Source organism: Arachis ipaensis, chromosome B7, assembly GCF_059453495.1.
Source record: "Arachis ipaensis isolate K30076 ecotype BB chromosome B7, ASM5945349v1, whole genome shotgun sequence".
NCBI classification, from domain to species: domain Eukaryota; kingdom Viridiplantae; phylum Streptophyta; class Magnoliopsida; order Fabales; family Fabaceae; genus Arachis; species Arachis ipaensis.
Genome location: NC_142442.1, coordinates 23219589 through 23239739, shown reverse-complemented (window position 1 = coordinate 23239739; position 20151 = coordinate 23219589). Strand labels below are relative to the sequence as shown.

The 20151-nt window shown below is 30.9% G+C and overlaps 2 protein-coding genes and 1 long non-coding RNA gene across 4 annotated transcripts; all 3 read right to left on the bottom strand.

Annotated features, from left to right (window-relative positions):
- Nucleotides 1-3003: 3003 nt before the first annotated feature.
- Nucleotides 3004-5488, bottom strand: LOC107608963 (LURP-one-like protein (DUF567)). The gene is made up of 3 exons (XM_088492558.1): nucleotides 4969-5488; nucleotides 4475-4681; nucleotides 3004-3220 (listed from the first exon to the last, which is right to left on the bottom strand). The coding sequence occupies exons 1-3, from the start codon at nucleotides 5200-5202 to the stop codon at nucleotides 3089-3091; spliced, it is 573 nt and encodes a 190-aa protein (XP_088348684.1). The 5' UTR covers nucleotides 5203-5488; the 3' UTR covers nucleotides 3004-3088.
- A 4345-nt stretch (nucleotides 5489-9833) lies between these two features.
- LOC148550586 (uncharacterized) lies at nucleotides 9834-11953 on the bottom strand. Its single transcript, XR_015892356.1, has 2 exons — nucleotides 11559-11953; nucleotides 9834-10265 (listed from the first exon to the last, which is right to left on the bottom strand). It is a non-coding gene; the product is annotated as an uncharacterized LOC148550586 (long non-coding RNA).
- A 965-nt stretch (nucleotides 11954-12918) lies between these two features.
- Nucleotides 12919-18838, bottom strand: LOC107609121 (nucleoporin-like protein). Of its 2 annotated transcripts, none has more exons than XM_016310962.3 (7): nucleotides 18562-18838; nucleotides 17929-18078; nucleotides 17139-17352; nucleotides 15331-15636; nucleotides 15148-15222; nucleotides 13913-14584; nucleotides 12919-13658 (listed from the first exon to the last, which is right to left on the bottom strand). In XM_016310962.3, the coding sequence occupies exons 2-7, from the start codon at nucleotides 18060-18062 to the stop codon at nucleotides 13215-13217; spliced, it is 1845 nt and encodes a 614-aa protein (XP_016166448.1). In that variant the 5' UTR covers nucleotides 18063-18078; nucleotides 18562-18838; the 3' UTR covers nucleotides 12919-13214. The 2 variants fall into 2 exon arrangements, with proteins under 2 accessions (XP_016166448.1, XP_020963139.1); XM_021107480.2 differs by having other exon boundaries at nucleotides 15331-15629; nucleotides 18562-18796.
- Between the last annotated feature and the right edge of the window lie 1313 nt (nucleotides 18839-20151).

Sequence of the window (20151 nt, the reverse complement as noted above, 5' to 3'; positions counted from 1 at the left end):
AAAAAAGCGCGTGACCTAAAATTATTTGGATGAACTTGGATGTCAAAATTTCTTGGACGTGGAGAATATCTCTATTTTTTTCTAATACTATATCACAATATTTTATATGAGTGCAACAACAATCATTTTTCAAATAACATATATTTAAATCAGTTAAATTAAATAATTGATATAATGAAGTATTATAATTGTTTGGCTCAATAAAATAAGTTAAATAAATAAAAAATATCTTATAAATATATCATATAAAAATTATAACACTTTTAAAACTTATTAACCAAAATACATAAGATAAAAATATTAAAGGTTTAGATAGTATGTGCCCTAAAAACACGTGATAAGCTTACTATTAATGAAAAATTTTAAATATTTTTATTTAATAAATACAAAATAAATATATTAAAAATTTAAATTTTTGTGTTTTCAATAAAATTTTTTAATTTATAAACTTAACATGTATTTTTAGAAATTAGAATCCAAGATAAATAAATCCAAAAATTAATACAAATTAAAACAAAATCAATTCATTTATTCCAATCAAATTAAATAATTAATATAATTGATTAATTATAGTTATTGTGGTCAAACAAAATATGAAATAATTTGGTATTTATTTAAATAAAATTAAATAAATGATTAATTATAACACTTTTTAAAATTTTTTAATCAAAATGCATAAGATAAAAAAAATAATGTAAATTAAAACAAAATCAATTCATTTATTCTAGTCAAATCAAATAATTAATGAAATTGATTAATTATAGTTAATGTTGTCAAATAAAATATTAAATAATTTAATATTTATCAAAATCAAATTAAATAAATAATTATTAATAAACACATTTAAATGAATCTGATAAAATAAATCAAGAAATACCTTTAAAAACATGCCATGTCAACTATACTATTAATTGAATAAATCTGATTTTAGTAATATATAATATAATAGATTAATATATCATTGTAAGAGTTATAATTTGCACTGCACCTAATAATTTTTTCTAATACTATATCACAACAGTTTATATGAGTGCAACAACAATTATTTTTTTTTATCACTTGAGTAAAAAATAAAAAATAAAAAATATTACATAGTTAAACTACCATATGGCATATAACTCATTTCACTATCTTTTTAAATAATTAATTAAAAAAGATAAGTCTCAATTTTTTTGTGCAAAGTAGAATAGAATAAAATACATTAATCAAATAGCTATAAATATGAAGATTGTAAAATTTTATTAACAATTTTTTGTACAAAATTATTATTTATAAGACTATATTAACGATTTAAATAAATTCAGTTCCATAAAACTTATTTCAATGTCTATTTTAATATGATTAATGATCTTCTATTCTTATAATTATTAACAATTCAAATAGAATAATATCCTAAAACTTATTCCATTATCTATTTTAAAGTAGTTACGAACCTTCTACTTTCTTAATCATTTTCTAGTTTTATTTATCATTTATTTTCAATCAATTATATTAATGTGCAAATAAATTAAATTAAATATAATAATACTTGTACTAATTAACATAACTTTTTAAATTGGAATTAACTTATGTTTAATTTAGTATCATTTTCTGTAAAAAAAATTATTATTAGACCAAAAACAAATATATTAGACCAAATTTTTTTTACAGAGAATAAGTTATGAAATACAAAAATAGGTAAATAAAAAAAGAACGAATGAAATTGTGTTTTTTTAATAAATTAAAAAAATATTTATGATCATATAATTGATGGTGGCATATAACTATTAGACAATAAATTATAAAAAAAATATTAATAAAAATATTAGATTTGATATTAAAATAAAATAAGAAATATAAACAATAAATAAATATCTAAAATTTAAAATCAAAATATTTAAGATCGAGGAAGAAAATGGAGAAAAAACTTTTGGTAAATAACGAGTTAAACATTAACGTGACGATAAACTGAATCATATAACATATATTTAAATTAAACAATTGATATAATAAATTAATTATAATTATTTGGCTCAATAAAATAAGTTAAATAAATAAAAATATCTTATAAATATACCATATGAAAATTATAATACTTTTAAAACTTATTAATCAAAATACATAAGATGAAAAAGTTAATGTAAATTAACAAAATCAATTTATTTATTCCAGTTAAATCAAATAATTAATATAATTAATTAGTTATAGTTATTGTGTTAAAAAAAATATTAACTAATTTGATATTTATCTCAATCAAATCAAAATACTTAAAACAAAAAATTAATATAAATTAAAACAAAATCATTCAGTTTATTCTAGTTAAATCAAATAATTAATGTAATTGATTAGTTATAGTTAATGTAATTAAACAAAATATTAAATAATTTGTTATTCATCTCAATCAAATCAAATAAATGAAAAATTAATTAATGCATAAATAAATAAAAAAACACCTTAAAAAATTTGCCAGCTATTCTATTAAGTGAAGAAATTTCATTTTAATATTATTTTTAGTTACCCACCGACTATGGTATCTCCTATCTCGATAGACCAAAGACTAATTCGTTGCGAATCTGAGTTCCATTTAAAGGTCTACTGCTGGCCAATAGATTGCTCCATACACGGGAAAGAATTCGAACTTCTAGCACTTGATTAAGCAGATGAATGAGTTGACCATTCGACCAACTCAAGTTGGTTAATTCCATTTTTATAATATATAATAGATAGATAATAGATATATAAATCAAACACAAAATTAGGTGTACAACATTATTCACTGTCCATAATTATTCAGTGTCTTGTCTCGTAAGCATATTAGTGGTTTAGCAATTAAAATTTGTGGCATAATAATAATAATAATAATAATAATAATAATAATAATAATAATAATAATTTGAAAGTATGTGGGGTTAGAATCCAACACAAGCTGAAATAAAATCAGATTAGTTTACAGCTTGCTCCATATAACTTGTAAGGATGCATGTTTCATTTCCTGCCTATGGAGAAAGAATTAAAATGTATGTAAATTCAAAACTTCTTTTCTTCCGGCTTAAGTTACAGATTCAGATAGCTCTGAGAATAAACTGCAATTGCCTACTTATTAATGATGTTATTTTCGTCCATTCAAAAATATTACAAACAAAGCAACAATAACAGCACGGTCAGTAGTTCCTGGAAATATCGTTATGCGGAATTTACCCCTACTTGCATATATTTGGTGAAGCTTGTACATCAGGCTAGTCTGCAAGAAAAAAAGAGGGAAAAAATTCTTTTTATAAAAAAAGTATAAGTCAAATCAGTCTTTGGAATGCACATTGCAGAGAGAACATATATTATCTGAAATTTTGAAAATGATACTTAGACTCATTCTTTTTTGGATACTGAGTTGACTTGCTCTCCTTCACTATCAGATCGGGTGGGACATGTTGAGTCCTATACCCGGTCTAATGGAGAAGAAGAATAAGTCGGTTCATTATCCAACAAAGAGCAAACGCAAATAACACAATACACATAATACAGCCTTCCAAATTGTTTCAGATCCTATTCATGTTTCAGATTCATATAATGTACTAATCATAGACCTTGATGAATGAGATTCAAAGAGAAACATAACATATCACTCCTACTTCACAATAACATGCTACTTGTCATCCAGATAAACTCTTCAGCATCACTTCCTTGTTTTAATTCTTCTAAGGGCGTAATTTATATTAAAATATCACGTGAGATTTGGATTATTGGATACACATATACAAAAGTTTACTAATTCCAACCCATAAACCAAATCAAAGTTTCAAGGTGCCTACTTTAATCTGTTTTCACTCGAAAGGAACTCCTAGGGAAATGGCAGGGTGATAGGCACCAAGCTGGGATTGAACTCTGAATCAAAAGACAAGGATATTCTAACATGGACTAAAAGAGGTAACATTTGAGCTATAATTTATTGGCTAGTCTAAATCCAAACCGGATTCGGATCTTTTAAAGTGAACATTTTGTAGAGTGAAAAGGTAAGGACAATCGCCCTTAAGCAGCTACCCTTAAATTATTGATCCAAGGGTGGTTAACAACTTACTTTCTCACTTTAAAGAAATTCTCACTTTAGACGATCTAAATCCATACTTCAGTAGCCGCGTAAGGAGTAATATCAGGAGAAATATAAGACCAGCAATCCAGCACCATATAAGCCAGAAGAGCAGGAAAGAAGGTAAAGGTTCACTAGCAACAGGAAAAGAAAATAAGTCTTCAGAGCCTTAATGACCAGAACACCTAAACATTAGTCATTGGTAAATATTCATTATCATGGAGGATTTAAAGAAATCAACATCATCAAGCTCCTACTTAGTCTAATGTAATAATGTTGGAAAAAGATGACCAAATTCAAACTGAAATTAAGAAGAACCAACTACAAAAGTGATGGGTCCTATTTAACTATGATCCATTTTGAACGCATGTTTGGCATTATTCAGAGCTTCAATAATGAATGCTAGTGGATTACCTGAGCAACAATTTCAGTGTCTTTATAAATGCCACATGATCGCATACAAGGAGAACCCCTCATTATCAAATCACAGGCTTCGCCATTGTTGCCGCCATAAAACACTTGTAACTCAACTATATTCAACTTCTTAACTGTCCTCTGCACCCTCAACACCATATCCGTTTCCACGTTGCTTTCTCCCTTATAACATTTCCAACTCCCCTTCTATCAAAAACAAGATATTCAAACATATCAGCTAAAAGTCTAAAACCAAAACCATGTCATCGAAATCTAGACCGAAATTCAATCATTAATCGCCACACCAGCAAAATAACTAACTTTTGAATAATTATTTAAAAAAGTAAATCTAATTTCCGTGAATAAAAAATAAATTAGGAAATCATAATAATCAAACTATGACTAAGCAAAACGAAATTAAGATGCGCTTAGAGAGAGAGAGAGAGAGAGAGAGAGAGAGAGAGAGAGAGAGAGAGAGAGAGAGAGAGAGAGACTTGATAGCGGTGTATGGAGAAGATGACGTTGCCGGAAGCATCGAGCAAGAGTTTCTTGTCCTTGGGAGAAGAATTGTGGCGGTTGACCTTGTAGACTATGTTACCTGATTCGTCGGCGAACGCCAGGGTGCCACGTGGCAGTCCATGGTGCTCTTTGGAACCGAAGAGATCTATTGGAATTTGCATATTACCGGACCCTGGATACGCGGCGGACTCCGATGATTCCACGTCCATGATCTTGTGAAATTCTTTCTTTCTCTCTTTTTAATTGCAGCTCAAATCCTCAAGCTCCAAACACCAATTTTTGGTCCGAGTTAAATAAATAAATTATTCTTTTCTTTCAGTATAGGAGAAAAGAAAAGAAGGTAGGAACCGGGTTACAGGGATTGAATGAAACAAGGGGCTGCACTCTGTTGAAGCTGCAGTTTGCAATGCGTGTCTTTTTAGTTCTTTCTCCTCTTTTGGGAATTTAAGTGGGGCCAAATATTTATTGTTTGTTCCATGAATCATGATTACTCCCTCAGTCCAAATAAGTGTCTAGGACTCCAGATTATGTAAATTGCAAATGATTGAAACTTTTTTTTTTTAATTTTTTATAAATTAAATGGATAAAACAAAATTATTTTGATTAACTTCCTTCTTTCTTTGAATTTGTTCTCTCTCTTGGCACTATTTATCAATAAAGTATACTTTTTCTTCCATTTGCGACCTTTTTTTTAATACTGTTAACTTTTAGTTACATTTAATTGTGTTCTTAAAATTTTTAATTTATGTCAAAATTATCCTTAAATATTAACTTCATAAAAATATTAAAAATAAAATTAAAAATTTTTAATAATAATTTTAATATAAATAAAAAATATTAATAATAAAAATAAATTAATTAAAAACATTAAAAACAAAATTAAATTAAATTAAACATTAGAATTATTCTTGAAAAATATCACAACAAACATCAGAGATAAAATATATAATTTAGCCTTTAAAAATTAATTAATGTTGTTTACTCCTTTTTCTCAATAAAACTTATTCACACGTTAAAACTAAATAAACTTATAATAAATACTATTTAAGACCAAAAATAGTATTACTAGATAAATATTACCACAATTGATAAAAAATTAATCTATATAGTCAATAATCATTAACACACTTACCATATGTTGTAATATTTTTGTTGAAATACTTTAGGTGATATACTGGATATTAGAACCTTTTTGGGTAATAGATAGTGATGTTTACAAAATTAGAAATTGCTCAATTTGCATAGTTTATACTTTATACTATTATAGAATTATGCATGGTTATGGATATAAGTTCCGGGGGTAAATACAAAATAAAATTGTACGATTATATTATATGTTCGGTTCTTTGGGGTTTTAGACAGGTTGGAGAAGTATTCTGGGTGAGAAGGTGAGAATCAGTCTGGATCTGAGCTTGTTCGCAAGATGCGGGGGTAGGCGATCTCCCGAGCTCTTCGTGAGACGAGGGGGTGCCACCTGTAATGATACTCCGACACTCAAGTCAGAAAGTATACAGGTGATTTGAGAGTAAGGGTGGTAGTGACGTACCTTGGGGGAGGGGTAGGACCCTCCCCATATATACCCTGTAAGTAGGACGGATCCCACAGGAGAGGTCTCCTTTCAGGAAGCTTCCTCTCCCAGCTGTCATGCGGTTGGCAACGGGATGTAGGTGTCCGGGTCATGATTCGGCTGCGGGGCACACTCTCAGGTCGGGTTCCCCTGCGCAGAACTGGATCAGGTCGGGTTGGCTGGGCCGGGCCGAAACTATATGAAAGTCTATTTTATTTTGCTGATTTAGTTTTTGTTACTGGATTATTGTTTTAACCAGAATCAAATACATCATTTAACATTGCGGATTTTTCATTAATGTATTTTGATTGGAAGATTTATATATTTACAAAGATACTAATGTAAGATTAGCTCTTTAAAGCACAGTAACATTGTTTCTTTTTTTGTGAAAAAGAATACCGTTGTTGTTGTTGTTGTTGTTGTTGTTGTTGTTAGAAAAAGTATAGGTGAACAACAACATTAGTGAACAATGTAAACAATGTGGTTAAAAAAGTAAATTAATCTTAAATGTAATTAATGGTTTGATTAATTAAATTCTAATAATAATTATTTTTCAAATTAAAAAAAAATCAGGGTTTTAACATTGGTGAATTGAAGCTCTGCAGCTACCCTCTCATCTTATCTTCCTCTCGCTTGACCCTTTTCTCTTCTGCACTCTCAACCCAGTCCCAATCCTCCATCCGACACCACCGCCATCACCACCGGTGACCACCATCGCCTACCCCCTCTCTCTTCCCTCTCTTCTTTTTTTCTTCCCTCTTTCTCCATTTCTCCTTAATCCCCTGTACGCTACCCTTGTTCTTTGTGCAAAGCCCAACCCCAGCGAGAAATCCCAGTGCAACCCAGCAGCGGCTGAGCTCTGTGCCGCTGCAACACCGCGTCTGCTACCCCTCTCTTTCCATTCTTCCCCTTTTACTAACGCAGGTTCCATGCTTCCTCCTGCCCATGTTCTTTCGTTTATTCATTTTAACTAATTTTTAATTCTGCTTTTAGTATTTAGATTAGGCTTAGATTAATGGATTGATACTTTTTGCATTCCAAAATGTTTGATGGCTGATTTTTTTTTGGATTGATTGCTGCTTAAATTGAGTTTAAAATCTCTATTTACATATTGTGCATACCATATGCTCGATGAAACGCCTGAGTGAAATTTTTTGTTTAATTCTTATGTTTGGCTAGCATTTGTCTAAAATTTTGTTATCTTTAGGCATTATAATTCAGAATTGTGTAATGTTATACTATTTTTAATGATGTTTAGATTGAGTTTTGACAAGGCACTTGATTATTAGTTTTGTTTAAACACTAAATTGGTTTAAAATTTTAAATTTGGTCATTTGATTAGTGTAATTTAAGAAGTGCATATCATGTTTAGTTAAGTGAATTGAATGAAACTACCTATTCATATATGTTTTAAATATTCCACATAATTGCCATTAAATTATTTTAAATTCCCATCCTTATGCTTCCATGCCATATATGCACAAACAAATTTGGTCACAACTCACTTTATAGATGGAAATATATGCTCTAAGTGGAGATGCTGTACATTTTGGATGCTCACTAAATGTGTTTTTTATTTTTGCATTCTTTTTTATTTTTTCACGCTATATAATATTACTAGAAAATATATGTGCAGTTGTGCAAAACATACAATATAGTACTCAAAGGCCTCAAAATTTGAATTAGCAAATCCACAATACATACAACACTGATTACTACTATAAGAAAAATAAATTAATTAATAAACAAATAAGAAGAAGAAATAAGAGAGGATTGGCAAGGAAGGAATTGAAGAAACGAAAATGGAGAATGGGAGTGTATCATTCACATCCAAGAAGAAATAATGAGCTTTTTGACTTTTCAAAGCATAGAAATGGACTTGGTTTTAAGTTGTGTAAGTGCGATCCAGTTGTGGTAGATCCATGCATGCTCTATATAAATACTTAATATAAGCCTAACTAATTAGATGAGATTTTTTATGAGTATACTTTTCATTATTATTATTTCTTTTAAGTTATGCATAGTAATAAATTTTTAATGATATTTTTGAAAAAAGCATTAATAAAATCTTTTTAGTTGAAACTTGTTTAATAATACGGTATCTAATTAGCTTGTGTATGTTTGATTGTAGGTCATAGAATGTACGGATATTACTGGAAGTGATGACACGGATCTTGTTGATGAGGTTTGGTCTCTAGTATATTGCTCTTTTTTCGTGAACCGCATATTTGAATCGACCATTAATCCTCATGTTCAAATGATGTCTGTTTTGAACGGATATTACCAAGAGTTGGGATGCAGTTTGAGCATTTGAAGCTGGCTTAGGATTTTTATGCAACATATGCAAATAAAGTCGGTTTCGATTCAATAGCGTAGCGGATGGTTATTTCTATTGGTTCCCAGATGGTTATTTTGTAATGGCCTTGGTGTGGTGTGTATAATTAATTACAATTATGTTAAACTGGATATTCGATTTAATAGGATAGTGGATGTTTATTTCTATTGTTACACAGATGGTTATTTTGAATAGTTTGGGTGTAGTGTGTGTGATTCATTAAAAGTATTATAAACTGGATGTTTGATTTAATAGGAAAGCGAATGGTTATTTCTTTTCTTACCCAGATGGTTATTTCAAATAATCTGGGTGTAGTGTGTGTGATCAGTTTTAAGTATTTTAATATGGATGTTCGATTCAATAGGATAGTGAATGGTTATTTTTATTGATACCCAGATGGTTATTCATAATAGTCTTGGTGTAGAGTATGTGGTCAATTACAAGTAATAAAGGATGGATGTTCGATTTTATAGGCTAACAGATGGTTATCTCTATTGTTACCCAAATGGTTATTTAGAAGAGTATTAGTGTAGTGTATAAATAGTAACAAATGGTAGAGGCTGGATGTTCGATTCCATATGATAGCGGATGGTTATTTTTATTGGTACCCAAATAGTTATTCTTAACTAATATAGCTTTTACGCTTCGCTAATATCTTGAAACAGAATCAAAGTAGTTAGAGAACTAAAAATGTTATTTATCATGAAAATTTATCCTTTCTATTGTAACAAAACTCCACCACGAAAATACGTAAATAATGTGAAACTTAAATAAGCTCTTTTGAAAAAGAGCTTAAAGTAGAAGAACTTTTATTAATAGTGTTGATTTTTAGTTATAAAAGTACTTATTTTAAAATTGTAGTGTTCGGATAAATAACTCACAAAATACAATTTTTTTACACAAGAAAATGGATATTAAAATTCTAATTCACAATAATCTTGATGGCAATGCAAAAGAAATTATTGTATAGTTAGTATTTGTTGTTTTATTGTGCATGATATGGTAGGTGAAAATAAAAAATGAATATGAAATGTGTGTTAATGTATATTTTGTTGCTGTTTTTTAGTTTTTTTATTGTGACTTTTCATAATTTAAAAGTAAAAAAAAAAATAGCTTCTGCTACTTCCCAAACGGGTTTTAGGTACATCTAGTGCTTTCTCTGATTCCGGTTCTTCCTCACAAGTTCATTAATGTCCTAGTGCTTGGTACTGTGAAAGGTGATTTAACCTCCTTTTTCTTGTTTCTTAGATGGTTGTGGTATACACGTTCTTCATTTCGGTCCAACAAAGTTCGCACCTGTTCAATGGATCCATTGTGTGCTCCCATGATAATATCCTCCATAATCTCCATTCTCATTGCTCGAAGCATATCTGTATGGTATTTTCATTGTGAGGGTGATGAAAAAACACAAACGAACGAGACAAACCGAATTTCAGAATCATATACACCTAATTTTTTTTGCCATCATAATTAGTCTTCCATAAAATTCAGAACCGAAGTAATACGTCACGAGTTACTTCAATACAAAAGTCCGTCTCAGAATTGCATAAAAGTATCTTACAAAACCAAACATCCCTAACAAATATCATTTCAAATTAACTCAAACGAAATACAAATACAAAAAAATTAAGACGGCTGAAATATTGTTAATCAACTCAAACCGATTTCATACCTAAAATAAAATTAAAAATGACCCCTTGTCATCTTCTTAAAATATATTCCAAACACAAAAAATTAAATAACTAACATTTACTTTTTGGCAAAATTTGAAAAGATATGCGACTCGAACCCGCAACCTCTTAATTGAGTATGAGGAATCTATGCCATTTGAGCTATAACTCATTGGCAACTAACATTTACTTTATCATGGATTAATGTTAATTTTGTATTCAAAATGATCATCTAATCTAAATATATCTTATTCAAAATAAAACATCCATGGTCAACCAAGTAACAAAATAAAATAGTAATCATGTGTAGAAAATGTATATTACACTATTAACTGTTATTAAAAAAGTATCAAATAACCCTAAACCAGTTCAAAAATTTTATATATGGACAGGTTTTGTAACATTAGAAGAACACAAGCGAATAATTGCCTATCAAATTCTAGAACCATAGACCCAAAATTTTTTCCTCCATCATAACTTGTCTTCCATAGTTACTTCAACACAAAAGTTCATTTCAGAATTGTATGAAAGTATCTTACAAATCCAAATATCCGTAACAGATATCATTTCAAATTAACTCAAATGAAATACAAATACATAAAATTAGGACGGCAAAATATTAATAATCAACTCAAACCGATTTTATAACTAAAATAAAATTAAAAAATTCCCTTTGACATTTTATTGAAATCTATTTTGAACTCGAAAAATTAAACAATTAACATTTATTTTATCATAGATTAATATTAATTAATTCTGTATCCAGAATGATCACCTGATCTTAATATATCTTATTCAAAACTGATTACTTAACAGAAGTCAGAAATTAGGTCCCAAGTCTCAAATAAATTTCACATTTTTTCGTAAAAATTTCAACCATCCATTCATATAGTGAAGTAACCATCCCTTTTAAATTGCATAAACAAATCATACTTGAAGTAAAAAATAATATGAACATCTAACCCATCAAGAAAGAGCTAGTCATGGAGTTACCTTCGATGCGGGCGAACATGTAGAGACGACGGTTGCCCTGATTTTTCGCCGGAAGACCACAGGCGCCGCGAACAGGCCGGGACTTCAAGCTTGGGAGCTAGCCATTAGAAGACGACGCGGGTTGCGACTGGACGAGGTCCACGCGACAAGGACGGGGCTACGACTGCCGTTGCTCGTCTACACAATGGAGTCGCTCCGGAGGATGGCTGCTGCGGCGAACGTCAGGCTGGACGACCGCAACCAAGACAAGCGGACCGCCGGCTGTGAGGGGATTTCCTTTCTGAACGCCTTTCAATTGGGGTAGGGGAAAGATTTTTACTGTTAAGTTAAAAGGGAGGGGAGTGGGTGGGATGATTATGATGTTAGTAATTAGGATGATTAAAATTAGAATTTGGGTGAAGGGAGGGGAGGGGAGGTGGGGAGCGGGGTTGAACTGAATTATTAGTGTAATTGGACCAATTTTTTGAACTTGTTGTTGATGTTGTTTAAAATAGTCATTGTCTACCTAGTATTTTTCTTATTATTATTATTATTATTATTATTATTATACTGATCTCATAATTCAGATTTCCACCTCCATTTTTAATAATAATAATAATAATTTTGATACGGGATAACAGTTTTCTTTACAAAGTTATCGCCAAAATTGTTGTTGAGACTTACAACCTTCCTTTAGGAAATCATTGGCCCTCCTCGGGGCTTCATCGTTCCCAATTCCCATTAGAGGTATTCTTTGATAACGATTTATTTTCTGAAATGAATAAAAAATTGTTTATTTTCCAAAACAAATGAAAACGGTAACGTTTTTTACCGTTTTTGTCAGAAAAATGGATCGATTGTTGTCGTGCTGTCCATGCGTCATTAGCCAGCATGACACTTAATGGCCACATTATCAACTTAATATGACATGTAGATTACCTCCATTAACTCTTAACGTTGGAGATGCCAGAAGGACCGTTAGTCCGTTATGACTCACGAGTCACGACAAGCAAGCAGTCAAGCACAAAACAAAAGCAAACCCTTTGTTTCTCTTTACAAAGACAAAATAATCCATCAAAATTTAAAATTAACATCAGAAAAATTCATCCCGTAGCATTAAAAAAAAACAGACATGCAGAAGGATTATTTTAATTATGTAAACGAGATAAGCCAAATTATACAAATTAATAAATACGCTACAAATTACATGTTTCAGTAAATAAAATAATTAAATTATTTATTTGAAAAAAAAAATCTGATTATCATTTGCTTGAATAACAAATGTCGAATACAACAATTTCAAATTATGACGGACAATTTGTTGCTGTATGCTTTTTGTTTTCGCAGAAATAAATTTGGCAATTACTTGGAAGAAACAAAATAAAAATCAGTGTCAATATTATAAAACCATATCATAACATTCTTCGATACCATACCATCTGATCATAAGATGCGTAGAAATAATCACCAAAATCTGCTTGCCAAACCTTTAAACGTTGCCGAATAGTTTGCTGCGGAAATTGGAAACCAAAAACAAAAATACATGCAGATTTATGATAGGACAATAGAAACTTTACAGTCTCATTCAAAATGGCACTTTTGCTCGTCCTCAGGAAAAGAAGTAAAGCACACAAAAGTACACTATGCAACTGCGGAGAGAAAGAGAGAGCTTTTTCCTTAACAACAGACAGCATTCTTTTCAAACGAAAAAGACAACCTTGGCTTATCATCCGAACCAAAGTTGAACTTTATATCACCAGCGTCATCATGAACAACTGAGTTGCTTGTAGATGGGAAGGAAAACACCACTGCCGGATCGGACGAACTTTTTGAACCAAAACTATATGATGTTTCAGTGGAGATTTCTTTTGATTGATTCTGGTCCTCGCTAGCCAATGGCATGATGGTTGGTGTTGGTGGTTCCGATGACACAGAAGATGATGTTGTAACAGGGAAGGTAAATCCTGTGCCATTATCAGACAACCACCTTGAGTCACGCACAGGCCTCTTGATGGTAATTGGAGGTAAAACTGGTTTACTGGATGTAGAGTTAGAGAGAGGCTTCTTTTCTTGATTTACTATGAAAGGGAAACTGCCACCGGGATGAGTCTTCGAAGTTTCCTGCATTGGCAGATCTTTCAGAAACTCTTGGCTCTAGATATAATGATGTCCCAAATCAAAACTTTAACAGGTTTCAGATATCAATAGATTGACTACTAAATGCTTCAGTGCATCTCATGCAATCAATTTTCTTTTCCAACCGGAAACTAATTATAACAAATATAAAAGAATTGTAAGTTGTAACTAATATTTGAAAAGGCTAAATAAGAAAAAATATATGTAAAAAGCTTTTATATCCATCAAATAATTTGTACCTCTTCAGCAGACTTCTTTAAAATATTCTGAGAACCACCATAATTTTGCATAGTCCTTGCTTCAATACCAAATGTGGGGATGCTGCTGCTAACATTCATGTTAGATGCCGAATTTCCTTCTTTACTGACATCAATGGGTTTACCAGAACTCTTCATTGGTAAAATATCAACATTGCTGTTCCCTTGACCTTCATTTCTAGGTGTAGATTCCTTTGCATCAAGCCCACCAAATTTGAAATGACCAACACCTTTTAACTGTAGTGAGTCATTATTTTCTTTTGATAAGGTAGTATTAATATCTACAGAGGATTCAGGACTCTTCCATTTAGTTGCCAGATTCAGCTCAGCAGATTTTTCTTTGGGAGTGGGTATGTTTCTATCAATATGATCCAATATCTTTTTAGCCATCAAACTGGTATGCATGTGCACTGATGGAACATCCACCTCAAAGCGCACCCGCTTCTGAGTGCTTATCCCATCAGGATAAGAAGCCTTTGTAACAGGAGTAGTGAAAATGTCATTAATGACGGGACTCTCTCTCTTTGGAAGGCCATGAAGAGATGAATAAGGCGATGTTCTTGATGAAGACTGTGAACCAACCTTGCCACCAATTCGACGTATAGGTCCAACAGATCCATATCTGCTTTCTGATGCATCAACTTTAGATTTATCCTATATATTTATTTAAGTTACCAACAGACCAAAAATCAAATTAAAAAAAAAGAAAGAAAACTAACAATAAGCAATAAGCCAATAAAAACATATTAAGGAAAAATAAGGCCTCTATGGAACACATTTGGTAGTAATAGTATGTTCAGAAAATATGCTAAAATCTGATTTCACAAACAAAAAAGGTTTCCTCTGAAGCCTTTTACCACTTAAGTTTAAGCCTATATATATAAAGGGAATTGGGAGAGGTTTGACGTACAGCTTTTTTCCTAAAATACCCTGCACCATATATATATACATATATAAAATATCCAAAGCCTATTTCTTGCTATTTCTAATACTTGAACCCAAAATTTCTTGGTTAGAGTGTAAACTACTTAGTACTTACCATCTTAACTTAAAAAGTTAATTACAACTTCTTTATAAAAATCAACTATAACAACAACAAAAAAAGTACTTAGAACACGCCAATTTCAAATTTCAATATTTACAAATTCTTTAAAAATATACATATTATATATGTAAATCAAACACAATCACATAAGGATCTGAAAAATGAAGCATACCTGCCTATACAATGACTGCGATTGACTGAGGGGCGTTGATAAAATGTTGCCATAATTGCCTTCTATATGATTCAACTGGTGAAAAAGAAAGGAAGAAAAGTTGTAATAAGATTGGAAACACAAGAAAATAAAATACAAAAAACTACTAAAGAAAACTATATAAACTACTAAAGCAAGATATACCCTGGACTTAGATTTTGATAATAAAGTTCTAGAATAAGGAGTCCGGGGGAAGTTGTGTAGTCCATATCTGCTTCTTTGACTTTGTGGTGTTGCGTAAGCATCATGTGCTACTACACCAGGCCAACATGTTGATGTCTTTGCAAATGGTAATGGATCATAAAGTTTGATTGCAGATTCCTCACCACGTGATACTCTTCTTTCAACAGTTTGTATTATGCTCTTAGAACTGGGGCCTGCTTCAGTTGCACGTGAATCCATATATGCCTTAGCAATCTCAACAGGTGAGGCACCAAATTTATCTGGAACCTGGAGAGTTATTAATTTGATTGCCATATATACAAATAAATCGGATACAGAAAAGGACATGTTCTATGTAACTATGATAGATGCATATACAACTTGCAGTTACTATCAAATTCAATCTATTCCACCACACTAACATGGCAAACAAGAAAACTGATCTCAATTTTTCATTCTTGCCACAATCTAAGCTAAAAAAGAATGGGGTGATTAAAGGGAGGGTAAGTAATTTTAGAGAATAAAAAAATTATTTATGGTAATCATGTTTGGGAATTTAACTCAAAGGAATTGTAAAAACTCAAGGAATTTTGATAAAGAATTTCAATTAGCTAAAACAGGGGATTTCAATTTCCAGTTATAATGTGGGAATAAGAGTGTGTTTGGTTTGTGTTTTTATTTTCTATTTTCATTTCAGTATTTTCTGGTTTTAGAATTTTGTGAAGAAAAAAGAGAAAACAGGATGTGAAGACAGAAAATAAAATTTCACTGTTTTCACCATCTTTTCTTTTTCTTTTACAAAATCTTGATTCTTGAAAACAGAAAATATTCAAAATGAAAATGTAAACCAAACACACTGTTAGTTTCTCCTCCTCTCTGTCTCAATTAAAATTAATAAAAAATAAACTCAATTATATTAAATAAGGGAAAAACAAACTAATGGAAGTAATTTAAATACCTTACCTTTACAAAGGATTTTTATTAATGCAGGTAACATATTTATTCCATCCAAATGAAGAAGTTTTGCAATTGATGCACTTGAATTTCCATGCATTTGAAATTGCATGAAGTCATGAACTCTAAGAATATTATATCCAAACAAAACCTAAACAGATGAAACATACATATCCATACCATTTCACTGGTTTTAAAAACTGATAGATAAATGATGTGATTGGGAGGGGTACAAGATTAAATTATTTTAGTAATTGCTTATTTGTATTACCGTTTCTTCATATAATCAAAGAATCCATGTATATCTGGAACTCTGGATACTAACACTAAAAAGTGGTTTCAGGAAAATTTGTTTTGTTTGAATTGTATTAAAAACAAAAAAAGTTGCTTCTGTATGCCAAAATAAAAAGGTCTGGAATTTCGTTTATATCATGATATTTGATGTGTGGTCTATTTGGTAAGAACAAAACAATTCTAAAATAATCAGCCTCTATTAAAAAAGCTCCAAAAAGTTGCTTATAATTATGAGCTGCTATTTGGATTCAGATTATAAGCTTTTGATTATAATTTATATTCAATTTTAACCCAAATATATTGATTTTTCCAGAAATCCAGGTCAACTTTCCTTTAAAACAAAGTTGATTGCGCCTTTCCCAAGCATGCTCAAACATTCTTATGTTAATAGTTTACGATTATACTACAAGTATACTAAACACTAAAGTCTAGGGACACACATAGGCATAACAAATTTTGCATAACATAATATATGAGCAAAGGGATCAATCATAAACTAGTGTTGAATGTGAACAGCTTAAATGACAAATTGTAATACTTACATTTGACAGACCAAGAGGTGTTGGGCTTTCCCATATGGCTCCTTTTGACTCTTCATGTCTTCGTGCATCGGAAACCTTTAGAAACCGTTGGGAAATTGAAAATTCTTCATCGTGTTTTTGAGAAGTCAAATTAGCGTTCTGCTTTCCTTGTTCAACATTAGGAGGGTCCACTAGCCTTGAATTTAATAACTCCACCAAGCGGTTGAATTCATCTCTACAAGAGTGGATAAAAGATTTTTGGACAAGACATGTCGTGAGATAAGATACAACAAAGGCTTTCAGGGTATCTTTGGAAGGACGTGGAATGGAGAATAAAGTGAAAAATTATCATGTAGTCTTCCAATGCTGCAAAGATACCCGAAAGAAGCAGTAAATGCTATTGTTAACATGTTCTATGATGAGTGAGCACATGATGGAGGTAAGCTGAACCATCTGTTAAGCTTACTTGTGGCTTGGCTCATTTTTCTATAGCTTATACATTGTTCATAACTAGCTAATGCCATTATTCATATTAATGGCTACGTCAAATACTTGTGAGAAGAAGTTTCATAGCCCTAACCCAATTTAACAAAACAAGAGCATAGTAGAAAAATCTGAAATAGTAAGATCTGCTTCCTCAAATACCTAAATTGAGGGTTAATTTACATCAAAATTTTGAACTGAGAAATAACAGGCCTTTTAAATAAGATAATGACTACTTTGATCTAACACATGAACTTCCATAATAGAGTTATGAAATGAGCCCTTCAAACAAGCAAGAAATAAAATCCGGCAATATGAATTATTGTACCTAGAGAATTTGCTCCTTTTCACCAGTTGCTCAATATCAGAAAGCCCATTTTGCTCAGCACTTTCCTTCTGCGTCTGCCAAGATACGTCAGTACTTCTTTTCAGATTAAAACCGGAGTCACTAGTATCTGTCATTTTAGTTTTGTTGGCTCTGTAGGCAAGAAGGCAAAAAGAATCAAATTCAGTAATCTCCAACCAACTTTCAATTGGATACAGTTAATGTTAGTTGAGTTAGTGATAAGAACGGCATCGAAATACTTAGGCAAATGCGTATTGTTCTTGAAATAAAAATATTACGTGGCATCAAAGTGAAACTTAAAAAAAAATTGAATTGAATATAACATATGCATCAATGTTTAGGAAAAATCTTTCTTTTTTTTTTTTTCCTGAGCATAAAAGGGAATAAAATCCGAGAAAATAAATATTATTTGCAATCGCGAATTGCAAAAGCATCCACAATGCTTCAAAAGTAAACCGATCAACAAAAGCAGATTCTTCAGAGCATTCATCGAAGCTGATTCTAACACATTTAACAAATGAATAACAAACAAGAGCAATTTCAGAACAAAATTGAAGTATAAAAGTATAAAATTCTTTCAAAACGAACAAACAGAAAATGCAATAGTATCATTACCGACACCAAGAGGGAGAAAGAATGCCTTCGATGATCGTGCGGCTGCGGCGGTGAATGATCGTGAAAGGATAGGACCACCGCTTGCGTGGTGGTCCGTCGGACTCACCGGCGGAGGTTCGGAGCTTTCCGATCCGGCCGCGTGCACTGGGCTGAGGCTGTTCAACGATTCCTGATTTTCTAGGGTAACGGTGACAATGTTAGTGATTTCTCATTTTTAGGCTCAACACACTAACACAGGTAGTAAACTCTCCTTTTTTGTTTTTATTATTCTTTTCGTAAGTTTTAGTTTTTGGTCAGATTTCAATATTTCATGGAATAAGGCCTTTTTTTTTTCTTCATTTTTTCCCTTAAGGTGATATATATAAAAATACGAACACACAAAATCAGTGATTAAATAAATATATATTTATGTTTATATTTTTTATTTTATATATTTTTCAACAAATTATCACCTACAATTCTACAAAAATATTAAATATATTATTGTAAAACAATTAAATCCGCTACAATTGAATAATCAAGTTTTTATATAAGGTGAAAACGCAAGTGCAGTTGACTTCATGTGAAGTTGATAATTGAGAGCCGTTAGATGATTTTGACTGATTTGACTAAATTTTCATCTAACAGTTTCTCGACTATCAAATTCACATGAAATTTTGTTGTAAATATTACATATTGTGTGTGTATGTGAAAGAATAATTCACACAATCAAATTATTTGAAGATCAAAATTACAGCAATGTCTTGAAGTGAATTAATTTATATTTATATCCTAAAAATTAATAATCAATTAAATTTGATTTACGCTTTTTTAAGATAAATTAATTCGATTTACTATATATACTATATCAATAGTAAATTGAATCTAGTTGATTCAATTTATTACTTCTGCAGCATATACATATAAATTGAATTTAGTTGATTCGATTTAATACTGATATATACAGGTTATTAATATTTACTACTTTAAAATATAAATATTAATAAAAAAAATATCCTCAATTTGAATTCAAATAAAATATAAAAAAATCAAAATGAATAAGAATAGAAATTCAACTTTTGTGTTTTAGTTCAAATTTCAAAAAATCTACATTTTTATAAACTTATGAATGTAAATTAGAACATTAAACGATTTCTAAAAGTTTATTAAAAATCATCATTTGACTCATTAGCATATAAAAAATTAGGGTTAAGTACGATTTTGGTTCCTAAGATCGGGCTAAAAAATTTTTTTGTCTCCGGCCTTTTTTTTGCTACAAAATGGTCCCGAAAGTTTAATTTAGTTTTATAATTATCCTTTTTACTAAATTTTAAATTTTTATTTCGAAAATACCCCTAACTAAAACAAATAAAAAATAAAAAAAAGGAAAAGGAAAAGGTTAAAGGGAAGGGGAAAATGGGGGAAGAGAATCATGCTTCGTTTGGGGGGGGGGGTTCAGGAAAGAAGGTGAGAAAGGGGAGGGGAAGCGCCGCTACTCCTTGCTGCCGCCGCCGCTGCCACTTTTCGCCGTTTGGTCACACTAACGAAAGAGGAGAGAGGTTCCAGATCTCACTCACACTAACAGCAAGAGAGGAGAGAACAGAGGAAGAG

What these genes read in the sequence shown, in the direction of transcription:
- LOC107608963 (XM_088492558.1), bottom strand. Translation starts at nt 5,202, where the DNA reads ATGGACGTGGAATCATCGGAGTCCGCCGCGTATCCAGGGTCCGGTAAT. An exon ending in TCTCCATACACCGCTATCAA is followed by an intron (nt 4,682 to 4,968) that starts GTCTCTCTCTCT and finishes TGTTTTTGATAG; the next exon opens with AAGGGGAGTTGGAAATGTTA. An exon ending in ACACTGAAATTGTTGCTCAG is followed by an intron (nt 3,221 to 4,474) that starts GTAATCCACTAG and finishes TTTTTCTTGCAG; the next exon opens with ACTAGCCTGATGTACAAGCT.
- LOC107609121 (XM_016310962.3), bottom strand. Translation starts at nt 18,062, where the DNA reads ATGACAGATACTAGTGACTCCGGTTTTAATCTGAAAAGAAGTACTGAC. An exon ending in AAAAGGAGCAAATTCTCTAG is followed by an intron (nt 17,353 to 17,928) that starts GTACAATAATTC and finishes CCACTCTTGTAG; the next exon opens with AGATGAATTCAACCGCTTGG. An exon ending in TAAAGAAGTCTGCTGAAGAG is followed by an intron (nt 13,659 to 13,912) that starts GTACAAATTATT and finishes CTGCCAATGCAG; the next exon opens with GAAACTTCGAAGACTCATCC.